Source organism: Episyrphus balteatus, chromosome 2 (genome assembly GCF_945859705.1).
Source record: "Episyrphus balteatus chromosome 2, idEpiBalt1.1, whole genome shotgun sequence".
Taxonomy (NCBI): domain Eukaryota; kingdom Metazoa; phylum Arthropoda; class Insecta; order Diptera; family Syrphidae; genus Episyrphus; species Episyrphus balteatus.
In genome coordinates, this window is record NC_079135.1 from 36,844,567 (window position 1) to 36,867,588 (window position 23,022).

A 23,022-nucleotide genomic window follows, 5' to 3' on the forward strand; every position below is an offset into this window, starting at 1 on the left:
AATATTAACTAAGTCAGAGTTTCCAAATAAAACCCGTTTTCTTTTGAAGTGGGACTTTGAAAGAACTTACATATAGTTTTAATCAAAGGATTTTACCGAGGTAAAAGTGATTTCCGAGAATCGCTTAAAGCAAAGTGAGTATAGTATAGTGTATTTACCGTTGCTGTTTTGCAATGAATTTTTATGCGTACAGGTTAATGGTTCGCAGAAATGAACTAAACCAGATTTTGTTATGTCGTAGATTTTTTCATCAATATGTTGTGGATTGAGAAAGAACGGGATTCTCTAAATCAATACCACATATTTTTAAAGATTTAAAACTGCTGTTGAAAATTCAAAGGCGAAGAAGTTTTGACTCCTCGAATTCCAATGATGCCGTCAGATTTCCCATTTGATTTAAAGCGTCTTCTGTTTTAAATCTTTAAAAATATGTGGTACATATTGATTTTTCTGTTTTTTCTCATGGACAACTTTATATGTTGGCTGTTCGCGTGTAGGAAAACCATCTGGTCAATTTATATATGCAAAAAAAAATAAAAACAAAAAAGGTTGTATATCAAAAAGCATTGCAATAAATTGGTTAATGTTAACTATAATGGAATGCGAGCGTATTGGAATCCCGATTTTCAATATCGCGTTTTCTAAAATCCCGAAAAAAAAAAATTTTTTAATCCCGTTTTCAAAGTACTGTTTTTTTTTAATCCCGCTTATAAAAATCCTGTTTAAGCAAAATCCCGTCTCTGGAAAGCCCACTTTTTAAAACAACGTTTATACAGCAAATCCCAATTCATAACTGCTACTCAATATGGTACACTATCAGTATTACCTATCAGTTCCTCAATTCGAAAAAAAGAAAAAAAAAAATGCATTGAAAAAAAATTCAATGGAAAATTTGGTAGGTAAATATTTTTTTTTAATAAAGCTAATGTAAGGTCAAGTAGTCAAAATTGTAAAAAAAAATTTTTATGAAATCTACATATAGTAGAGAGAAGCTGACATAAATCTGTGAATAGATAACCGCTTACTCTTTTTACCTGCTCTATAGGGCAAGGATTGGTTTCGTGCCGAAAAAAAATTTTAGATTTTAATTAAAACCAACATTACGATGATGGAGAAGTCTGAAGAAGTGGGTCTCGCGGTGATTTTTAAAATAAAACACCTTGTGCTGATTCCAAAAGCGGGGTTATAAAAAGGGGAGTTTAGTAAACGGGATGATAAAAAACTTGATTTTTAAAGCGGGGTTTAAAAAAAAAAACAGTATTAAAAAAAATCCGGATATTAATGGCAGCAATTTAAAAAACAGGATTATGAAAATCGGGATACCGAACCCAACCCGATTACAATAAACAAGTTCTCTTTTTTCGGTTTTAATTTATTTTCAAACAGGTTCCATTCTTTTCAAAAGTGCACTCAGCAGAGCGGGTGGGGGTTAGCTAGTTTGTTATAATTAGAAGGCCCATATACATTGTTTTTATTAGATTTACAACAAAAGCAGGATTTTGTTTTGTTATTGTTTCGCAAATAATAAATTAATGATCTGATCCGGATCACGAGGAAAATAAAACACAGCTGATATTAGAATATATTTTTCTAAAAATACATCTCAATAAAAGAAATCAATTTCCGTACTTTATCTTGAACTATAATTTATTTAATTTACGTAAATTTACCAAATGTTTACGTAAAAAGTTTTACAAATGTAAGCAATTTATTTATATTTTAAGTCAAGTTTCGAGTGGAAAAAACTTCCAACTAATTGGAAGTGCTGTATTTTAAGAAATTTTGGACAATCTCCATTGCTGCGGTTTTACTGAAATTTTCCTCAACGTTGTCCTTTTTCCCTAGCACTTTGTCATTTTTTCCATAAAATTCGTCATTAAGAAATAAGAAGCTTAAAACTAAAAAAAGTTTCCGAAACTTCGCCCCACATTTAATAAAAATAAAGGTAAAGCGTCTTAAAAAAGGTTCACGATACCTAGTTTGCATTTTGTTTTTTAATTTAAAGGTTTAAAGGCATGTTTAAGTTTTCCTATAGAAAAAAATATTACTCATACACCACAGTGACCGTACATTTAACGCTCGTAAACACAGTGACAGTAATCGCTATTATTTATTATTAATTAATTGAAATTAAAATAGAATATAAGTTAATTATATCATTTAATGGCTGTTGGATTATGTAGGTTGTTGTATCTGCTTTCATTTGATAGTTCAGCCTTTAATATTTAAGGAAATTTGTTGTACTCCCAGTCAGAATAGATGAAAACTATTTGACGAAAAGACAAAAAATTTTTTGCCAATGCCAATGAAAGGACAAGATTTTTTCACAGATAACTACTTTAACACCAACTTGTATGCCAATAATCAGCCAGTAACAAATTTTCTATATGAACAAATTTATTGACCATATTTTGGCAAAAAATTAGAACATTAATCAAGAAGCAAAAATAAATAAATTAAAAAAATGATACATAATCTAAACTTGCACTTCAATTATCATGTGCTAATTGGATGGTTTTAAAAGAAATCTGAAAATGTGTCTTTTATCAACAAAAACAAACAAAGCTTACTCGTACATTAAAATTCACCAGATACTTCATCTTCTATCTTTTTTCACATGTTGACTACTTATATTGATTTAAAAAGAAACGTGAAATGATTAAAGATAACATTAGACACAGAGAGTTAATTCAATGAGTTCTCTACGAAGATGAATTTTATCAAAAACTTTGTCCTATAATCTCTCGCTGTATATAGAATTTATTTTGTATGTAACAAAGTAATATAAGCTGGATAAAAAGAAATCATCTTATATTTATCCGATCACTATTATATTCGTAGAAGTCAACATGACAAAGACATTTGATTTCAGAAAATCCAACTTTAAAGTTTTTACTCTCTCGTTAGATTTACCTCGAGCAACAAAAGGACAATAGGAAAAATTCTTTATCACCCCTTAAATGAATATCTGATATGCATAGTTTATATTTCAAAGATATTTTTATTCAAAAGAATATAAATTCTATAATGGTTGGTCTAAGGTTCATGCTGGTTGGTCTGCTGGAGAAACCATTCCGTTTTACTTACATTTGTCATTAACATTTTATCTTTCTGCTTTTGAAAGGCTATCGGAAAAAAATTATCTCAATTACTCGTAACTTCGGATACTTTATTATTTTTTTCTTTCTTCAAATCAAAGTTTCTCTTTTTTTCATCTATCTAATGTTATAAAAATAGAAAAGCTACGTTAATAGACTATTACGTCCTGCAAACTTGAAATCTATATATAAAAATGTATATGAAGCCAATTATTTCATTTATTTATCACATCATTATCTCTATCCCAATCAACCCAAATCCCGCAGACAATGTAACAAAGGGGCACTTTGTTAAGTAAAAAAGCAAAAAAAAAAATAAATAAAACAATGTGGCTCTCTCTACCACCCTCACCCTTAGTCAACCCTCGGGCTTCAGTCTTGAAACCTCAGTCTTTGTATCCTTATCCCAGGAATATAGAAGACAAAAAAAAAAAAAATGATTTCTCTAGTGTTTTTGCCATAGTTGACTTCATCTCGAGTAACACATAATGGCGGTATAAAATTAATGGCTTACGATGCTGGTAAACAACTTAATTTAGTGGAAGAATTTCGAAAAATTAATTGTTCAGTATGCGGCATCAGGAGAGCCGCAACACCAATGAACGCCACCGCAGGCGTTGTCGTCTACGTCGGTCGCGTATATATCCTTCTTACACATTGAGATGCTTTGTTTTGTGTCAAACCATGAAAAATCTTTATCCTGATTGCTGCGGTACCTACCTACAACATTATATCCTCGTAGAAAGAACAATTCATTATCCTCTTAATGTGGTGAGCTAAATGAGTGAATCCTTTTCCGTTGCCCGCCCCCTTCTTCCCATCCAACTGTAACTACTTTATTTTTCACTTCCTATATTGTTTGTAATAATCATCAACGACAGGCTAAGTATTTTGTGTAGGGTGCCAGAGACAACATAGAAAAAATGGGGAAAAAAACAAAACGTCTGCCTACATTTTTAACACACTTATGCCAGAAAGAAGAAACGTGCTGCAGTGCAGTGCATTTTGCAACGTAATCTCCTTACAACAGGATTCAAGAGTGGATACGTTGCACTGCACATCCTAATTTTTCATCACAACATGTTCTTGCTTTATGTTTAGTTGTGGATGTGGCGCCACAAATCCCTGAGTCCCTAAAGTGTGAGGATTTCTTTTTTTTTTTCTGTGTTATAGAGCGAGCTTTGTGAGCTCGTCTCGTATAGGTATATAGTTTGTAGAAAATCTATCTATCGATTTTTGCGCCATTCAATAAGTTTAATAAGTTTTTTTTTTTGTTTTCATTTTATTTTCTGTTTTTTTCTTGTTCGCGTACAGAGAGCCATTGTCTGATAGAATTATATAGGGCCGACGAGGGAGGCGTAAAATTAGATCCTTGGATGAAGGAAGTACCCAGGACATCGTTTGAATTTTGATAGCTCCTTTAATTTCCTTAATTGGCCGCTGTGCTGGGTGTTATGGTGTATATAGTAGCTTACTATACACTTGAGAAAGTCAGACAAAATCTTAAAGCCAGAGTTACCAATATGCCAAGGAGAAATCATAAGGATATTTCTCAACACTCACCAATTTGAGAGTTTAGATTTTGATAAAACGAATGATAAAAATCGTTTTATCGCAGAAGCCAATTTAAAATATACATTTTTTATCCTGGTTTAATGGTTTGGGAATTGGTATCTACTGATTCAACAACTCCAATCAACCATGAACAATTTAATTAATTTAAAAGTCCATTTGATTGATAAATAATTGCAAAAAAAATTAAAAAAGTTATTGGGAAAAAATCAATTAATATTGCGTCGTTCTCATAAAAAAATAATAATTAAAACAAAAATCGGAATCAGTAGTTAATAAATTAGTACATACAAATTGTGGTTTAATTAACATCGATTTCTGATTATTCTTGTATTTGGGAGAGCTGCAAAAAACCGTAGTCTTTTTTTTATTGAAGTCACTGCGGAGTCACATTTAATTGGCTGAACTATTGACTTCAAGTTAATTGTGAACAGGTGCTTTAAATGCAAAATTAGCACTATAACTTCTGACTGAAATTTTACAGTAAAAGTAGTTCTTTTGCAAGTTAAAAGACTTTTATCAGGGTTGGGGTCAAAATTCTGCCGGGGTCAAAATTCTTTTGTCAAAATTCTGCTTTCAAAATTCTGCTTTACAAAATTCTGCTTTCAAAATTCTGATTTTCAAAATTCTGTTTTTCAAAATTCTGTTTTTCAAAATTCTGCTTTTCATAATTCTGTTTTTCAAAATTCTGCAAAAAATTAAAAAAGGGTTTGGAAAATGTTAAAAAGCGCGCGCTTTTTAACATTTTCCAAACCCTTTTTTAATTTTTTGCAGAATTCTGTAAAATCATCTTCTTGAAAAATGATCTGCTTATTTGATTACTTACCTTAGTAATTTGTCATTCTTTGAATGCATATTAATTCTTGTTTTATAAATGAATAAATTTGAAAATATTAAGAAAAGGTTTTTAATACTAAAAATTTCCGAAAATAATTCAAAATTTTTTAATTTATCAAATAAAGATGAATATTCAAAAATTTGAATAAGAAAAGGAATATTTTGTATCAAACAACATCGGCTCCAATAATTTATAGAATTTATTTAAAGAAAATCAGTCTATGCATTTTAAAAAATATTTGCGACACTTAAACAAAAAAATTTAGGAAAGTACCAATGTTGAATTACATCGTATTTTTCTTTAGTCAAGTCATATGCTATAAAAAAAACAGAATTGGCAGAATTTTTTTAGTTAAGTATAATAATGGCAGAATTTTGAAAAGCAGAATTTTAAAAAGCAGAATTTTGAAAAGCAGAATAGAAAAAAACAGAATTTTGAAAAACAGAATTTTCGTTAAAAAAGCAGAATTTTGAAAAGCAGAATTTTGAAGCCAGAATTTTGACCCGATCCCCTTTTATCAACCTACTACAGTTCCGGGAAGATTGCAATACTTATAGAGAAAACAAAAATAAAATAAGTAACAAAAAGGTCGACTTTAAATCTCACATGCTTTATTTTAATCGATGCTGTGTTGGGTTTATCACACACATATTTAGACTTTCAACTTTTCTAATATAAGTGATTCAAAGCATAAATTAACCCATTAATTACTTTATTATTGAGAATCGCAGGAGAATTTTAAATTACACCTATGTACCTACCTATATAAAGATGGGTTACTGGGGCGTATGTTTAACATTTTACTCTATAAACAAAAATTAAACTGTTAATATGAAACTTTCTATAGCTGACGAATTAAGCGAAACAATTGATTGTTGTATGATTAGTTTTTGATTCTGTTAATGTTGTTCTTAAAAGTCATTAAAATCATTAAAAATTGTATATTATGATTAATAATAAATTACTTGAAAACTTGTGTGATCTATAAAATCTTTACTTGTAAAATTTGTTAAAAACGAAAATGAACCCAACAATAGGATTTTTGTAAAGTTAACGTAAATTTGAACTTTTATTTAAAACCCTTGCAAAAATAGTAATTACTTTTTTTTAGAATTGTATTTTATAGGAGTTTTTACTGATATGTATAATGATTTTTAGATCAGAGAAATGTGGAGTAACTAAAGCTCAAAAATTGGCAATATTAGGGAACCCGGCCGAACAGCTTAGATTTTGATGATCTTTTTTTTTCAAATGTCGGTAATTAAAAATACTTTAAAGTCTATAGATTAAAAATTGCCGGTGTTGCCGTATTGATTTTTTAAATTTAATTGAAGATTTTTGTAAACAAAAAAAAAAAATTTTTTTTTTAATTTCTTAAATTTATTGATGCCAAAAGATTGTCTAGGAAATTCAAGGAAAAAAAATATATGGGGGTGAGGGACAATTTTCCGTCGTTCAAGCGATAGGTGCAATTTTCTTATTAATTGACTTCAAACACAAAAAAAAATATTTGAACACAACGGCAACACCTACAATATTTAAAAATACATTTTTAAAAAGCTAAAAGCTTAGTCACATTTGTAAAATTAAAATTAAGTAAATTGAATGAAGGGCTTTTGAAATAATGGTAACTGAACTCAGATTTTTGAAAAAAAAAAAAATTATTGAAAAAATTTTAAAATGTCGTTTTTTATAACTTTTTTGTAATATAAAATGCATTTAGTTTCAATTTTTTTTGGCCACATTAATTATGATTTGAAATTATAAAACGAAATGTCAATATTTATTACGGTTTGTGAAAAAAATTAAAAAGTATTTCATTTTCGAAGAACTTTTTTTAATAAACTATTATTAGTTTTTTTTAAAGTTCAACATTTAAATATAAAGTTATTTTTTATTCATTTAATAACACTTAGTTGTGAAAGTTAAAAAGCAAAAGTTTAAAGTTCTTATTTACCAAAGTATTTGAAAAAATTAATTATTTCAATGCAAAAATTCAGTTTTTATCAAAAAAAAACTTATTGAAATTGAAGTAATTTTTAATTTTTTTTTTCAAAATTCGGAATTCAACTGATAATATTTATGGCCAAAAACTTTTTAAAAACAAATTGATATTTTCTTAGAAAAAGTTTGGAAAAAAGTCATTTTAACTTTTTTTAATGACATTTTTTTTTTTTAATTCTGATTTTGAGGACCATTTTTTCAAAAACTCTTCATTAAATTTAGTGGATAAAAATTTAAGAGATAAGAATGAGCTTGTGGCTTTTTAAAAATGTATTTTAAAATATTGTAGGTGTTGCCGTTGTTTTCAAAATATTTTTTTTGTGTTTGAAGTCAGATTGTGAGAAAATTGCATTTATCGCTTAAACGATGGAAGATTGTCCCTTACTCCCTTATATTTTTTTTCCTTCTTGACCTTCTTGAAATTGATTCAGATAAATGAATAACAAATTTGAACCATACTGTCATTTTATTTTATTTGAAAACCTTGTATTTTGACAACCATTATTGAAGAAAATCGATGATCATTAGAAAACAAAGGATCGAAAAAAAAACTAAAAAATTACTATGCACCATCAATGTCAGTTATAAGTAATTGCATCTGATTGTCAAAACTCAACTATTGATAAATGCATTCATTGATGCCACGGCATCAATTCGTTTGGGCGACCTAGAGATAAGTTTGAGATATAAAGATATAAAAGTCATGAATACAAATAAATGAAAATGGTGAAAACGCAAGATAACACAAGATATTCAGAAACATTGTCAAAATAAATAAGAAAGAAACTAAAAAATAAAGAAAGCTTGTACAATTTTAAACGATTGATTGATTAAAAAGAAAAAACTTCTGCTCAGTTTATTAAAATCTAGAGTTCGTTAAAAAGAAATATAAAATATAGAGGAAAATCTAACTTCTGGAATGAATTTGAGATCCGAAAAAAGTAAAAAACCAGATGTCTTTATTTTTGTTGTTTTAAAGAAAAAAAAAAAAATTGTTGCAAAAGCCATTTTGTAGCAGTTATTTTATCAATGTATAAGATTTGATTTCTATTAAAATTATATAAAAGCTTTTTTATAAAAAAAGTCATTGAAATTCAAAGAAAGTCATCAATTAAAAAAAATGTCCTAAATACCGGCCTTTATTATGATTTCCGAAAAAAAACCTTTTTCAAGATTCCGCATCCTCATCCTAATTTTCTCACATGTTTAGATATATAGTACATTCCTAAAGAATTTAACGACTGATGCTTCAACCGATTTTTCACTATGGAAAGCAGCCAAGCGCCTGAAAAGACCGCAGTTACTAAACTCTCCCTTGAAATCTCAAGATGGGAAATGGATCGGTAACCCAAAAGAAAAAACTAACCTTTTCGCGGAGCATCTTGCGAATGTTTTTAAGCCATACCCAACAAACGCGGCTGAAAATAGCTTACAGTTTGTTGATAAGATAGATGAAAGTGAAATACCAATTGTAAGATTAAAAGAAATAAAAAGTATGTGTTTACATCAACTAACAAATAAAAAATCACCAGGTTACGATCTTATTACTGCTCAGGTTATGAAAGAAATGCCTTTGAAAGCCTTCATAAAACTCCAATATATAATAAATGCATGCCTTAAGCAACGGTATGTCCCACACCATTGGAAAATTGCTGAAGTTATTGTCATACCCAAGCAAGGTAAGCCACTTACAGAAGTGACGTCTTACAGACCAATATCGCTTATACCAATTATGGCAAAAGTTTTTGAAAAACTGCTTCTGAAGAGACTTAGCAAAATTATAGAAGAAAGAAGGTTAATCCCAAATCATCAGTTTGGCTTTAGAAATAAACATTCCACGATAGACCAAGTTCATAGAATAACGGATGTAATAGAAAAAGCATTAGAAGAAAAACAAGTATGTTCAGCTATTTTCTTAGATGTTGCTCAAGCCTTTGACAAGGTTTGGCATGAGGGACTTGAGTACAAACTGCAAAGGGATCTTCCCAGAAAGTACTATGAAATATTAAAATCGTACATCTCAGACCGATTGTTTAGAGTAAGGTACGATCAAGAATATTCGGAATTGAAGAAAATAGAAGCCGGTGTACCACAAGGAAGTGTCCTAGGTCCTACCCTGTATTTACTATACACAAGGGATATCCCAGTTGGGAATCACACCATAATGGCTACTTTTGCAGATGATACCGCAATTTTGGTACCCGACAAATGTGTCTCTAGGGGAGCAGTATAGCTGCAAAATGCCGTCGACACAGTCAGAGATTGGACCGAAAAATGGCGTATCAAACTCAATGAAACAAAATCTTCACATATAAACTTTACAAATAAAAAGATAAACAATATTCCAATATTCATTAATAATCAAGCTGTACCTTACGCCAATACGGCCAAATACCTTGGAATGACTTTGGATGCAAAGCTAAAGTGGAAAGAGCACATCAAAAAGAAAAGAGAAGAACTAAACTTGAAATATAGAAAAATGTACTGGTTACTTGGTAACAACTCTTATTTATCAACCCAAAACAAAATAATGCTGTATAATCAAGTACTAAAGCCTGTTTGGACCTATGGTATCCAATTATGGGGCTGTACAAAGAAAACAAATACCGAAATCATCCAAAAATTCCAAAACAAAGACCTTCGTGGAATAGTTAATGCACCTTGGTACATAAGAAATAGCGATCTACATCGTGACTTACAAATAGAAACTGTTACAGAAGTTGTTAAAAAATACGATGTATCCCATAATCAGAGACTGCAATGTCATACCAATTCTGAAACCATGTTCGGAGATTAAGAAGAACCAAGCCTCATGAGCTTATGGTCTAAAAAAACATGGGAAAGTATTAAAAGTTTAAACTTCCCCCAAAGTGATTTTACAAAGTTAAGAAAGAAAAATCTGATGTCGATCTCTCAAGATTGGTCCTGATAAAGAGGTGGTTTTAGTGGTTAAGAGTCCCACACTACTTGGTGTCGAATACTGCCAAGTGTCTTTTGAAGATTTCCTCCCGTCAAAAAAAAAAAAAAAAAAAAAAAAAAAAATGTTTAGATATACGAAACGTTTAAGCACAGATCGACGGACGGCATGACGAAAACAATTTTTGTTGAAATCACAAATATATTTGGTTCAAGAATGATAGTAACTAGAATCAGAAAAATTAATAGATGAATTTTTATGATTTGTTTGTTTCGACAAAGAATTGTAGTATTGTACCCTCAACTTATTAGCTGCGTTCCTTTGGAAACATGTTTATCTACTGCTTAGTACTTAAAACTACTTTGAACTACTTTTGCTATATTGAAAAAGTAGTTCATAGCAGCTTTAAGTACTAGATAAATATTCCCAAAGGAACGCAGCTATTATTTCAGAAAAGTCTAAAATACAACATTTATTAAAAAATGAAAGAGATTTGAGAATGTCAAAAGTCCTTTTATTCAATGAACATTTGTTTAGAAAAACTGTTTTTTCGTTCCCCAAATTCAGATCTTAATATCCGAAAACCCTCAAAACCAATTCTGAAAATATTTGGCAAACATACCTATTAACTAAGCTCAATGCAAGCAAAAAATTGTTCATATCCTTTGAATTTGTAAGCGATTTGACAATTTTTAAATTTTTAATGGGGATGTATATTGAACTAACTGGGATATAGGCCCAGTTTATTCACACTCTATTTAATTTAAAGTCTCATTTAAAATGGCAAATTCTGGAGGTTTTGGTTAAGCATATCTCAATTTCAAAATATGATTTCGTTTATTATTTTTTTAGTTTTCTAAAAACAAAACTTATTAAATAAATATGCATGTTTTGCCACACTTTAAATATCTACTTAAAATAAAGTTCACTAAAAAAATTGTATGGCAACCATATTTTCATTTATATTTTATCATATAAAACTGATTTTCCATAAATTGATAGAGCTTTTACAAAAGAAAATTTTCAAATTTTTGCTTACGTTTTCCAATATTTTGATATCTTTACAGTTATATGCGGAGTTGGAGTGGATGTTTACGTACATGGCTATACATCGGGCATCTTTATATTGTAAGTCCCTTAAAACCTATATAAAGAACCATCATACCAGTTTCTAATAAATTGATGTTTTGTAATTTGTTGGATATTTCAGATTAGGATCTTTTTTGGTTCTGATTTTCGAGATAAAGTGGGTTATAACACTATTCCTGCATCTACTTTTTGCTAGGTAAATATATATCCGCTTACTTACTTATATAATATAGATATAGATATGATATGCATGTTAGTATAAAACAAAGCAAATTATATTTGATATTCACCCAAGTTGAAAGGCGAAACCAAGGCCACACTGTCACCTGAGGAGACATTAAGGATGTTTAGAGTTCAGAGCGTATGGTGTGAAGCTTGTACCATGTACTAAGGTTTGCATGTTGAAGAAGTGTCCTTAATGAAAATAAACTGCCGTTCGTATAAAGACTATGCAGGTATTTGAAATTGTTAAACAAAGGATTTCTTAATAGATTTTTAGTTTAAGTTTTATTGAAGAGCGCTTAAGGTGCATGGTTTGAGCAATTGCCTGTTAGACAAAGGATGCGAGGAACTTCATATACACATGTATGCATAACTATACAAAGAAGGGATTTAATAATTCAGTTTGCATTAGCTTTGAATTTGTTGTTTGGTAATTAGAAGCTTAGCGAAGATTTTCATAACAATGCACACATTATTTGCGTAATGATATCTAAATAGTTTTGGACTTTGAATAATTAAAAATTAAAAAAAGCACAAAGCACTCAAAAAATAATGATTTGATGTTTTGGTTCAGTCAATGCAGAAAAAAAAAATAGAAAAAAATTATTTAATCAGGGTTATCATTAAGCATGGAATACACGGTACAATTATCGTACCGATTACACTGGTCTACAAAATTTAATTTTTTTTTTGGTGCCGAGAATATGATATACTTTTCTATAAGTTTTTGATGTGCTGAACTCGAATCTGAAGTCAGAAATATCCTATCAGCTCCCGTTTTTGAAATATTACCGTTAGAAAGTTCGAAAAAATCGTTTTTTGACTTTTTTGGAGTTAACAAGATCTTCCCCACATGAACCAAAATATACTTTTCTGAAGGTTTTGGGTGTGTTGAACTCGAATCTGAAGTCAAAAATATTCTATCAGCTCCCGTTTTGCGTTTTTTTTACCACTTTTGATGTTATATGCCTTAATTTGAAGAATTTTTTTTAAATATAATTCATAACGGTTTCTATAAGAACTATATTTTCCTTCTTTCAAGACCTGTTTAAATCTTTGCAATATCTTTTTATCAAGAAGGAGATGAAAACGTGATATCTGTTTGATACATTACAATAACCCAAAAAAAACTGACGATATCTCGAACAATAAAAAAGATATCGAAAAGATTTAAAAAGATCTTGAAAGAAGGAATATAGTTCTTATAGAAACCGTTATAATTTATATTTAAAAAAAAAATGTTTTCACATAAAAGCATAACCTCAAAAGTAGTTTTTTTACATCTTATAACGGTAATATTTAAAAAACGGGAGCTGATAGGATATTTCTGACTTCAGATTCGAATTCAGCACACCGAAAACCTATAGAAAAGTATATCATAGTCTCGGCACCAAAAACCTTGTAGACCTGTGTTATCGTACAAAATTTGAATCGCATTCGATAATTGTATCGTATGTGTGCACCAAGGTATCCGCTGTACCCATATCGCATTGTCGAATGCTGAGGATGGAAAACAAGAGGTAGTATGCGATTGATTAGATTGGGGTTCTACGTTCTACCGTGTGTGCGCTTTCAATTCATCTTTGATTTAGTTTTTGAAATGATATAATTTTTTTTTTTAACAAACAACCAAATAGTGGATAAAAATGAGAAAAATTGTTTGACAGTTAATGAAATCGTAAATGAATCGCATGGTGTATGTGTTTTCTTTCGATATTGTTAACGATATCGGTACAACGCAAATCGTGTGCGGTGATTGTATCGTATATTCCATGCTGTAGCCCTACGAACGCATAACGTGTCAGCTTTAGGCAGGGATATTCCTTTTCTGGGTTTTTAAAATCAGCTTCAAATAAATAAAGAAAAAGTAAAAAAAAAATTACTCCAAAAGTCAACCAGAGTTTAATTGCATCTAAATGTTTATTTTTTTCGGAGGCAGATAACTTGCGACAAAAGTTTCGGAAAAAAGTTTTTGGTTTACAGATATGAGTCCACAGTGAACAGGGCTATGCATTCCGTTAAAAAAATTGAATTTTTTTTTCATATTTTTGAGAAAAAAATCATGGTTAACCCCTTGCCAAAAAAAAAAATCAATTTTTGTAAATTTCCTCCAAATCTATCGAGTGAGACATCAAAAAAGACGTTTCTTTTAGCTGTGTTCATAACTGCAAACAAAAAGTTTCTTGAAGGTCTGGTTCCTGAGATATTTCCAACGAAACATTTTTTTTCTGTCTCGAAAAAAATTTTAGTTTGCAGATATGAGTTCACAGTGAACAGGACTTGTCTTAAAATAAAAAAATTACAAATTAATTTTTTCCAGATTTTTGAGAAAAAATTAAGGTTAACCCTTTGCCAAAAAAATTCAATTTTTAAAAATTTCCTCCAAATCCATCGAGTGAGATATCAAAAGAAAGGTCTTTTTGAGCTCTATTTATAACAGCAGTTCCTAAGATATTTCCAACCAAACATTTTGGTTTCTTTCTTTTCCTTATATTCCGAAGCCGATATCTTTTGACCAAAGTCTTGAAACAAATTTTAGTTTGCAGATATGAGTTCACAGTGAACAAGCCTATATGCATTTGGTTAAGAAAATTACAAATTTATTTTTTTTCAGATTTTTGAAAAAAAATCAAGACTAACCCCTTGCTAAAAAAAAATGCTTTTTGGAAAATCTCCTCCAAAGTCCAAACCCATCGAATGATGTTTCAAAAGAAAGGTATCCAAACATTTTTTGGAGGGCTGGGCGGTATTCCACTTTCGGGAGACGGACAGAATCCCGAAATCCAAAAACTAGAAAGACCAAAATCCAGAAAACCTAAAATCCCGAAAACCCAGAATCCCAAAACCCAAAATCCCGAAAACCCAAAATCCCGAAAACCCAAAATCCAGAAAAGCCAAAATCCCGAAAATAAAACAGAAAAAATATAATATTCTTCAAAATTGTGTTTCACTGAAATTTTAACTGAAACATAAAATTAAAACCAATTAAATAACAATTTAAACATACAATTATTATAAGTTAAATATTAAAACTCATAATTCTTTTGAATAAAAGAGATATTAACGGAATCATACACTTCTATTGTTTTTTACGTATTAACACCTTAATTTCACACTTAGAATTGTATTCGAAACCGAAATCCCGAAAAATTATATAAAATGAAAAATTTGCGCAAATTCTTCATTTTATATAATTTTTCGGGATTTTGGGTTTTCGGGATTCTGGGTTTTCGGAATTTTGGGTTTTCGGGATTTCGGTTTTCTTGATTTTGTCCCCAATCCTCTACTTTCCTCTTCTAATGCTAACCTTTATCTTTTTAACACCTCTTTTGGTATGACAATTCTACAAAACCTTCCTTTTTCCTTTCTGTAGAGGTGACAAAGTACTCGTCAGTACTCAGTCCTTTTGTAAGCGATATGCTCAGAGGAAGTCAAAACAAAGGCAATAAATTCTCCGGTCCGAACACCGAAGGGTATTTTTTTCAGCTTATCCACCTTCAAAATAAAGTGGCGATAATAATACCGCCTCTTGAATAGAGTTTTAGGTTTCAATCTTAAGTTAACAGGTCCTTCTGCTAAAATTAGTCATCTGAAAATCTATGAAAACATTTAATATTTTTTATCCTAACACTCAATTGTACATTGTATAATATTTTTTTAATTTATTTTCATTTCAGTGATGGTGGATATTCGGATTGTGTTCAATGTTGGAGCGTTTGTAAGATAGCTGGAGGTTGGAGATTATCTCCATTCTATTTTGCCTTTGGTACTGCATTAATCATGTGGCCAAATAATCTATGGTTAAGCTATGTAGCTGGAATATTATTGATGTTTTTGGCCTCATTGAGACTCTGCACACTGTTTCGCCTTAGCAATAATCTTAAAGATGAGGGTCTTTTGCCACATTGTGAATTTGAAAAGTAAGTCTAGTTTTTGCATTTTTGAATATTTATTTTATATGCACCGGTAGAGTTATTCTTTTGATTTTCTTATACCAGTTGCATTGTATGTAAAATGTACATGTTAACATGGTTCATTATACCAGTTGCTTTATGCATATGATTTACATGTCAACATGTACTCTTGAAAATGAATATGCACTAAACTTAATGTTGTTTTTTTTTATTAAACAGAGTTGATGGTTTTGCGGATGTTGCAGATGATATAATGCAGGAAGGATGCCAAAGCCTTGAAGATGAAGAGCCCATAGATGATGTTTGCTAACTGTAAAATGTAACATGAAGAAGGAAAAAAAAAGTGTTTTTGTACAAAATTATCGACTATCAAATATTTTTATACCAATTTAAAAGACAATAAAAACCAAAAAGTTTAATAAAATGTTAAAATAATAAATAATTTGCATTAAAATTATTAATTTTAAAATACAGATTGAGTATAAGTTTATTGATCTAAAACATGATCAGAAAGTAATTTCAACTTTTAAGAATAGCAAATTTCTTTAAATTTTATTCATTAAGGCCCATTTGCTCATACGGATCATAAATTTGATTCATAGCTAGGTCGAACATAGCTCTTTTTTTTTGCTTAGTTTATTCCAAGTTTCTAAAAAATATTTATGTTCAACCTAGCAATGCTTTAGTTTCATGCTAGAAATCCCTGGGAATTTTAATTCAAATGTCAAATAAATTTTAAACTCAATTATTTTTCATGTTTTCTGAATTTTTTTGATTAAATAATAATAAATGTGGGTAAATATTGAATTGTTTGTGTGTTCTTTTATCTTTTTTGGAAAAATTACTAATATTTCGAAAATTTAAAAATTTTTATTTGACACAAGAATAAAATTTAAAACGTCACATAAACCTAAAATTTTGAATAAGTTGGATAAACTGTCAAATTTGTGTGCTGCAAAATCTTGTGTAGAAAATTTTACCCTCCACGGATGATTAATATGGAAAATATGTTTGCACGTAAGTTAAGTTCAATTTTAAGTAATCTTTTTTACTACCCGTTGCATTTTTTAAGCTATATTCCCTCGTATTTTGTAAAATAAATTTGCTTAGGTAAAACATAAACTGCTTAAGTTCTACAATTTCTTCCACCTAAGTTATGTTAAACTTAAAGGAATTTATGACACAATTTGAAGTTCGTGCAAACCATTATGTAGAACTTTAAGGTTTATGTTTCACAGAAATATTTAAGACTCGTTTTAGCAAATGGGCCTAAATGAATGAAAAGGGCTTTAGAAAAAATGAAAAATTCAACAAACTTTTATGTGATTAACAAGTTGTATTTATTTATAGGTACCTATGTACGTATGTAAACGGATTAATAGAGTTTTGATGCTGACTGCAGAATTGTTTGCCTACTAGGGGAAAGTGGCCTAAAATGGCACCCCAAGGTAAAATGGCCCCCTTGCTAGAAATCGTAGAATCGAAAATAATTAGAAAGTTTTATGAACGCGATTCTTTAGTTTATCTGGCAAAACCAACATATACGAAATTTCAGGAACTTCAAGCCATTATTTGAAATTTGACAGGTCAAACTGTCTCTATCCACATCAAAAAGTACACTCGTTAAAATTTTGTGAAATTTTTTTTGCAAAAAAAAGTATAAAAAACATTGTATTTTGGAAAAAGAAGTTAATGTGTGTACGCATGAAGTATTTCTTATTAATTTACTAAAATAAGTTGGTTTAAAACGATTTTAAATTTTTTGGTGTAAAAATTAAATTGAAAAAACTCAAAATGGGCAAAACGGCCTACTTAGTGCTCGGGTAAAATGGCATACCTATTTCACATGTCATTTTAAATTTTTTTTCACATTTTCATTTTTTTAAAGTGAAAATAGTTGCTATTTATGAACGATGTACAGAGAGGAAGTCCTGGACTGAGGAAAGCCCTTGATTCCGTCAAAAATCTAGAAAAAGTCTTCCAAAACACTCAAAGTTGCAAAAACTAAAAAAAAGAGACGAGCAACCAACATGAACTGGGTTTTGAATGACTCGATGAAAGATCTGGGGGGATTAAGCACCCCTTGTTCCAAGAAAATGGAAAAGAAGCCCTTTGATTCAATTTTGCATTTAAAATTACGTATGTTTGGACAGTGTGCCATTTTACCCGGGTAAATTTGATCAGTGAAATTTGTAGACGTCTTGAAAATTAAAAAAATTAAATACTTTTTGGAACTTTTTTAACTCGCAAATGAAAAAAATGTGAGAGTAATATATTAAACTTTGAAAAGTATATAGCATTTAAGTTTGAATGCTACTGTTTTTCGAGATATAGGACATTTTCCTTAGGGGGGCCATTTTAGGCCACCTTCCCATTGCCACTAAATTGCTCTCTTCGCTCTTGAAATTTAAATTTCTCTCATGATATGCAGATGCACAAAACCTTTAACCCCATTCATGTTGTTCTTTTTATTTTTTCGAGTTGAACTTGGTGCATTGTGTTTTTGTTAGTTCCATGTTCTAACTTCATTTCAATTGAGATATATTTTTTAAATCAAAAGTTCGTGTAGATACACAAAAAATAAGATATTTGTTAAAACATGCTAACGTTTTGATTAAAAACATTTTGCAACCAATTTAAATGCAACAAAAAAAGGTTGAAACAATAACCTAGTTTTTCCTGAAATTCACTACTCATTTTTGTTTACGTTAAAAAAGTTACGAATTCGCCACAGTGACCTAGTTTACCATAGGTCGTCTTTGTTAAGACTATGTAAAAAAAAGTGTGTTTGTTTGTAACAATACTATGTGGCATTTTTGAGGAAAAGTCCCCTGAGCTGGGAAAAATATTTTTCAGTATTTTTACTGTTTTTAACAGTATTCTTCCTCATATTTTAAAATCACAACAGATCCCGTTTCGGAGGAAATCATCAACTCAACTAAAAAAAAAATTAAAATTATGTTGGATTTTAAAGTACAATATTTAACAAATCAGGGACGGCAAGGCTAAGACAATTCTCATTTTTATATGGGAATTTTAACTGATCTGAACCACTCGAATAAAATAAGATATTTTGTTGTTTGTTAATTTCTTTTGGAACAAACGTTGTTTATTTTTTCTTTTTGCTTTGGAAAAGCCCTGTTTCGTTAAATTGAAATTGCAATATCTTTCGTTATAAAATCTTTGGATACTTTTATACTTTTTTCAAAACAAAAATAACGTCCGACCACCAAAAAATCAAAATTTTTTTAAAAGTCAGCTATTACACGAAGCCTCAATAGGCGCGCCTCTTTTCAAAACTAATGAGTGCAAAAGATGAAGAAGATAAAACAAAAAATTATCCGACCGGAGAGTCGTGGGTCGCAATTCTGAGACTCTTTTTTCACGTTTCTTTTTCCACTTTTTCTTTTTTCAACATTCCCTTAATTTTTTTTTGCTTTTTGGTGCAATACAACAACAACAAATTTTAGATCAAAAGAGAAATGTCAAATTTGAGTCTTTGACTCAAGAGGCATCGTGCATTGAATAAGAAGTACAGGAAGGGGTGTTTATCCAAATAAGTGAAGCCGCTTTTTATTAGTGTGAGTTGTACAGATGCACATGTATTGGTAAAGGGTCGGAGTGCAGATATATTGTTCACTCAAGGGGCGCCAACAGAAATGTAACTGGTCTCGTGAGAGACTTCCGTATAAATGCTATTTTTCATCATAATTATATATGAATTTTAAACTGTTTTTTTTTTCCTAAACTAAAAACAGACTGAAAATTGTTTTAAAATCATCAAGAGTAGCTGAAACATTGGCGGTCAATGATTGCATCGCCTTGTCATCACCAATAAGAGTGAGTTCGCCCCTGGAAAAAGAGCTCGAAATTTGACAGATTATATAAAATTTTTGACAGTTTATATAAATTTGTTTTTTTTTTTTAATTTTTTTGTGGCTTCACTCGCCAACTCTATAGGTGTGATATACACCCCTTCCTGTACTTCTTATTCAATGGCATCGTGTAATAGTATGCGCCTCACAGAATGATTATAAAAAAGAAAATTTGAAAAAAGAGTCAAGCCTCTTGAGGCTTCGTGTAATAGCTGACAAACCATCCGGCAAATCGGGCAGGCCCAGTGCCGGATTAACCATTTCATGGGCCTCTAGGCAAAATAATTCTTGGACTCTTTTCCGATGCTTTTTCAATATCATAAGCTATTTTTAAGTTAGGTTAGAAATTTGTGCAGGTAACTTACTAGAGACTAATCGGATATAATCTGGTGTCCTATCATGTCATTTTATAAATGTAAACTAAAAGTTTTGAAATAACTATAATAAATATTGTAGTGATATCTCAACAAAAAAATTTAAGCAACTTGATGGTTCACAGATAATTTTTATTAACGATAAGTTATTAGAAAATATATTAGATTCAAAAGGTATAAGTAGGTATACCTATCCCGACTTTTCACGAGTCGATTTTAACCACATGATATGCCTCACGGCTTAAGTCGACTAGGACTCTAGTATGGGGATTGTCACTTTAGTCGCGTGCGGCTTACGTTCACACGACTCGACTGACGCCAAAAAGCTTCACCGCACGGCGAAAATCGATCGTTATAAGTCGGCATTACGATTTCATTATAAAACTGGAAAGAGAAATCATACGAAAAAGTTTCAATTTTGATTTTATTATTATTATAGACAAGGCAAATTACTCAAAACAGAGATCCGCAAAACAGTTCCAAAGCCGGAACGAACATGGAACGGTTCTTTTTTCGGTCCGAACAAGTTCCTGGAACTAGTTCCGCGGAACTATCTAGAATTTAAGTTTTTTTTCAATAAAATGCATCAAAATAAGAAATAGTATGAATTTGAATATTTTTTCCTGATCCTGGAACTTTAACTATTAATGTAGTTCCATGTCCGTGAGCATGATTCATAAGAAAGTAGTTGTGGTTTTGGTTTGTGAATTTTTGGCGCTCAACTCGTTCGCATCCATGTGTGTTGGCTTTGGATGAGAATTCTATGACATGCGTGTGTGTATTGTGTATTTCAAATAGAGGCATTCGTTTTGTTTCTTGTTCCTCTTCTTCTTTCTTTCTTTTGTGTGTGGCTGTGTCTGAACGATGGAACTGTTTAAATTAATTTTGGGGAACTAGTGGAACTAGTTCCGAGTGAGGAACTAGTTCCAGGAACTATTTGGCTCCGGAACTATCCATCACTAGTCTGAAACGCGTCTGAAACGCGACTGAAACGCGTCCGAAACGAGTCTGAAACGCGTCCAAAACGCATCTGAAACGTGCCTAAAACAAGCCTGAAACGAGCCCAAAACGCGTCTGAAATGCGTCCGAAACGAGTCTGAAACGCGTCCAAAACGCGTCTGAAACGCGTCCAAAACGCATCTGAAACGCGTCTGAAACGCGTCCATAACGCGTCTGAAACGCGTCCGAAACGCGTCTGAAACGCGCCCAAAACGCATCTGAAACGTGCCTAAAACAAGCCTGAAACGAGCCCAAAACGCGTCTGAAATGCGTCCGAAACGAGTCTGAAACGCGTCCAAAACGCATCTGAAACGTGCCTAAAACAAGCCTGAAACGAGCCCAAAACGCGTCTGAAATGCGTCCGAAACGAGTCTGAAACGCGTCCAAAACGCATCTGAAACGCTTCCAAAACGCATCTGAAACGCGTCCAAAACGCATCTGAAACGCGTCCAAAACGCATCTGAAACGCGTCCAAAACGCATCTGAAACGCGTCTGAAACGCGTCCATAACGCGTCTGAAACGCGTCCGAAACGCGTCTGAAACGCGCCCAAAACGCGTCCAAATCGTGTCTGCAACGCGTCCAAAACGTGTCTGAAACGCGTCCAAAACGCATCTGAAACGCGTCCAAAACGCGTCTGAAACGCGCCCAAAACGCGTCCAAAACGCGTGTGAATCGCGTCCAAAACGCGTCCAAAACGCATCTGAAACGCGTCCGAAACGCGTCCAAAACGCGTCTGAAACGCATTCAAAACGCGTCTGAAACGCGTTCGAAACGCATCTGAAACGCGTCCGAAACGCGTCTGAAACGCATTCAAAACGCGTCCGAAACGCGTCCAAAACGCGTCCAAAACGCGTCTGAAACGCATTCAAAACGCGTCCAAAACGTGTCTGAAACGCGTCCGAAACGCGTCCAAAACGCGTCTGAAACGCATTCAAAACGCGTCCAAAACGCGTCTGAAACGCGTCCATAACGCGTCTGAAACGCGTCCGAAACGCGTCTGAAACGCGCCCAAAACGCGTCCAAATCGTGTCTGCAACGCGTCCAAAACGTGTCTGAAACGCGTCCAAAACGCATCTGAAACGCGTCCAAAACGCGTCTGAAACGCGCCCAAAACGCGTCCAAATCGTGTCTGCAACGCGTCCAAAACGTGTCTGAAACGCGTCCAAAACGCATCTGAAACGCGTCCAAAACGCGTCTGAAACGCGCCCAAAACGCGTCCAAAACGCGTGTGAATCGCGTCCAAAACGCGTCCAAAACGCATCTGAAACACGTCTGAAACGCGTCCAAAACGCGTGTGAATCGCGTCCAAAACGCGTCCAAAACGCATGTGAATCGCGTCCAAAACGCGCCTCAAACGCGTCCGACACGCGTCTGAAACGCATCTTAAACGCGCCCAAAACGCGTCCAAAACGCGTGTGAATCGCGTCCAAAACGCATCTGAAACGCGTCCGAAACGCATCTGAAACGCATCTTAAACGCGCCCAAAACGCGTCCAAAACGCGTTTGAATCGCGTCTAAAACGCGTCTGAAACGCGTCCAAAACGCGTCGGAAACGCGTCCAAAACGCGTCCAAAACGCGTCTGAAACGCGTCTGAAACACGTCTGAAACGCGTCCAAAACGCGTCTGAAACGCGTCCAAAACGAATCTGAAACGCGCCCAAAACGCTTCTGAAACGCGTCCAAAACTCAACTGAAACGCGCCCAAAACGAGTCTGAAACGCGTCTGAAACGCGTCCAAAACGCGTATGAAACGCGTCTGAAACACGTCTGAAACCCGTCCAAAACGCATCTTAAACGCGCCCAAAACGGGCCCAAAACGCGCCCAAAACGCGTCCAAAACGCGTCTGAAACGCGTCCGAAACGCGTCTGAAACGCGTCCAAAACGCGTCCAAAACGCGTCTAAAACGCGTCCAAAACGCGTTCAAAACGCGTCCGAAACGCATCTGAAACGCGTCCGAAACGCGTCTGAAACGCGTTTTATTTTGTTCAAGAGCTTGGTGATCATGTCGATTTGTTTGAAGACAGAAAAAAATTTGATAGTCATGGGAGATGTAAACATTGATGTAAAAGATGATAGAAATAGCTCTGTTTGTAGATAGCTATCTCACAAATAAGGGA

General features: G+C 32.4%; 1 protein-coding gene across 1 annotated transcript in view; it reads left to right on the forward strand.

The window, feature by feature from the left end:
- Positions 1–16,081, forward strand: part of LOC129908404 (uncharacterized) — a 37,541-nt gene extending 21,460 nt beyond the window's left edge. The window contains exons 2-5 of the mRNA XM_055984864.1: positions 11,497–11,557; positions 11,640–11,714; positions 15,418–15,660; positions 15,874–16,081. Of these exons, the coding sequence (XP_055840839.1) occupies positions 11,497–11,557; positions 11,640–11,714; positions 15,418–15,660; positions 15,874–15,964 (470 nt within the window). The 3' untranslated portion in view covers positions 15,965–16,081. The remainder of the gene's footprint in view (positions 1–11,496; positions 11,558–11,639; positions 11,715–15,417; positions 15,661–15,873) is intronic.
- Positions 16,082–23,022: the final 6,941 nt, after the last annotated feature.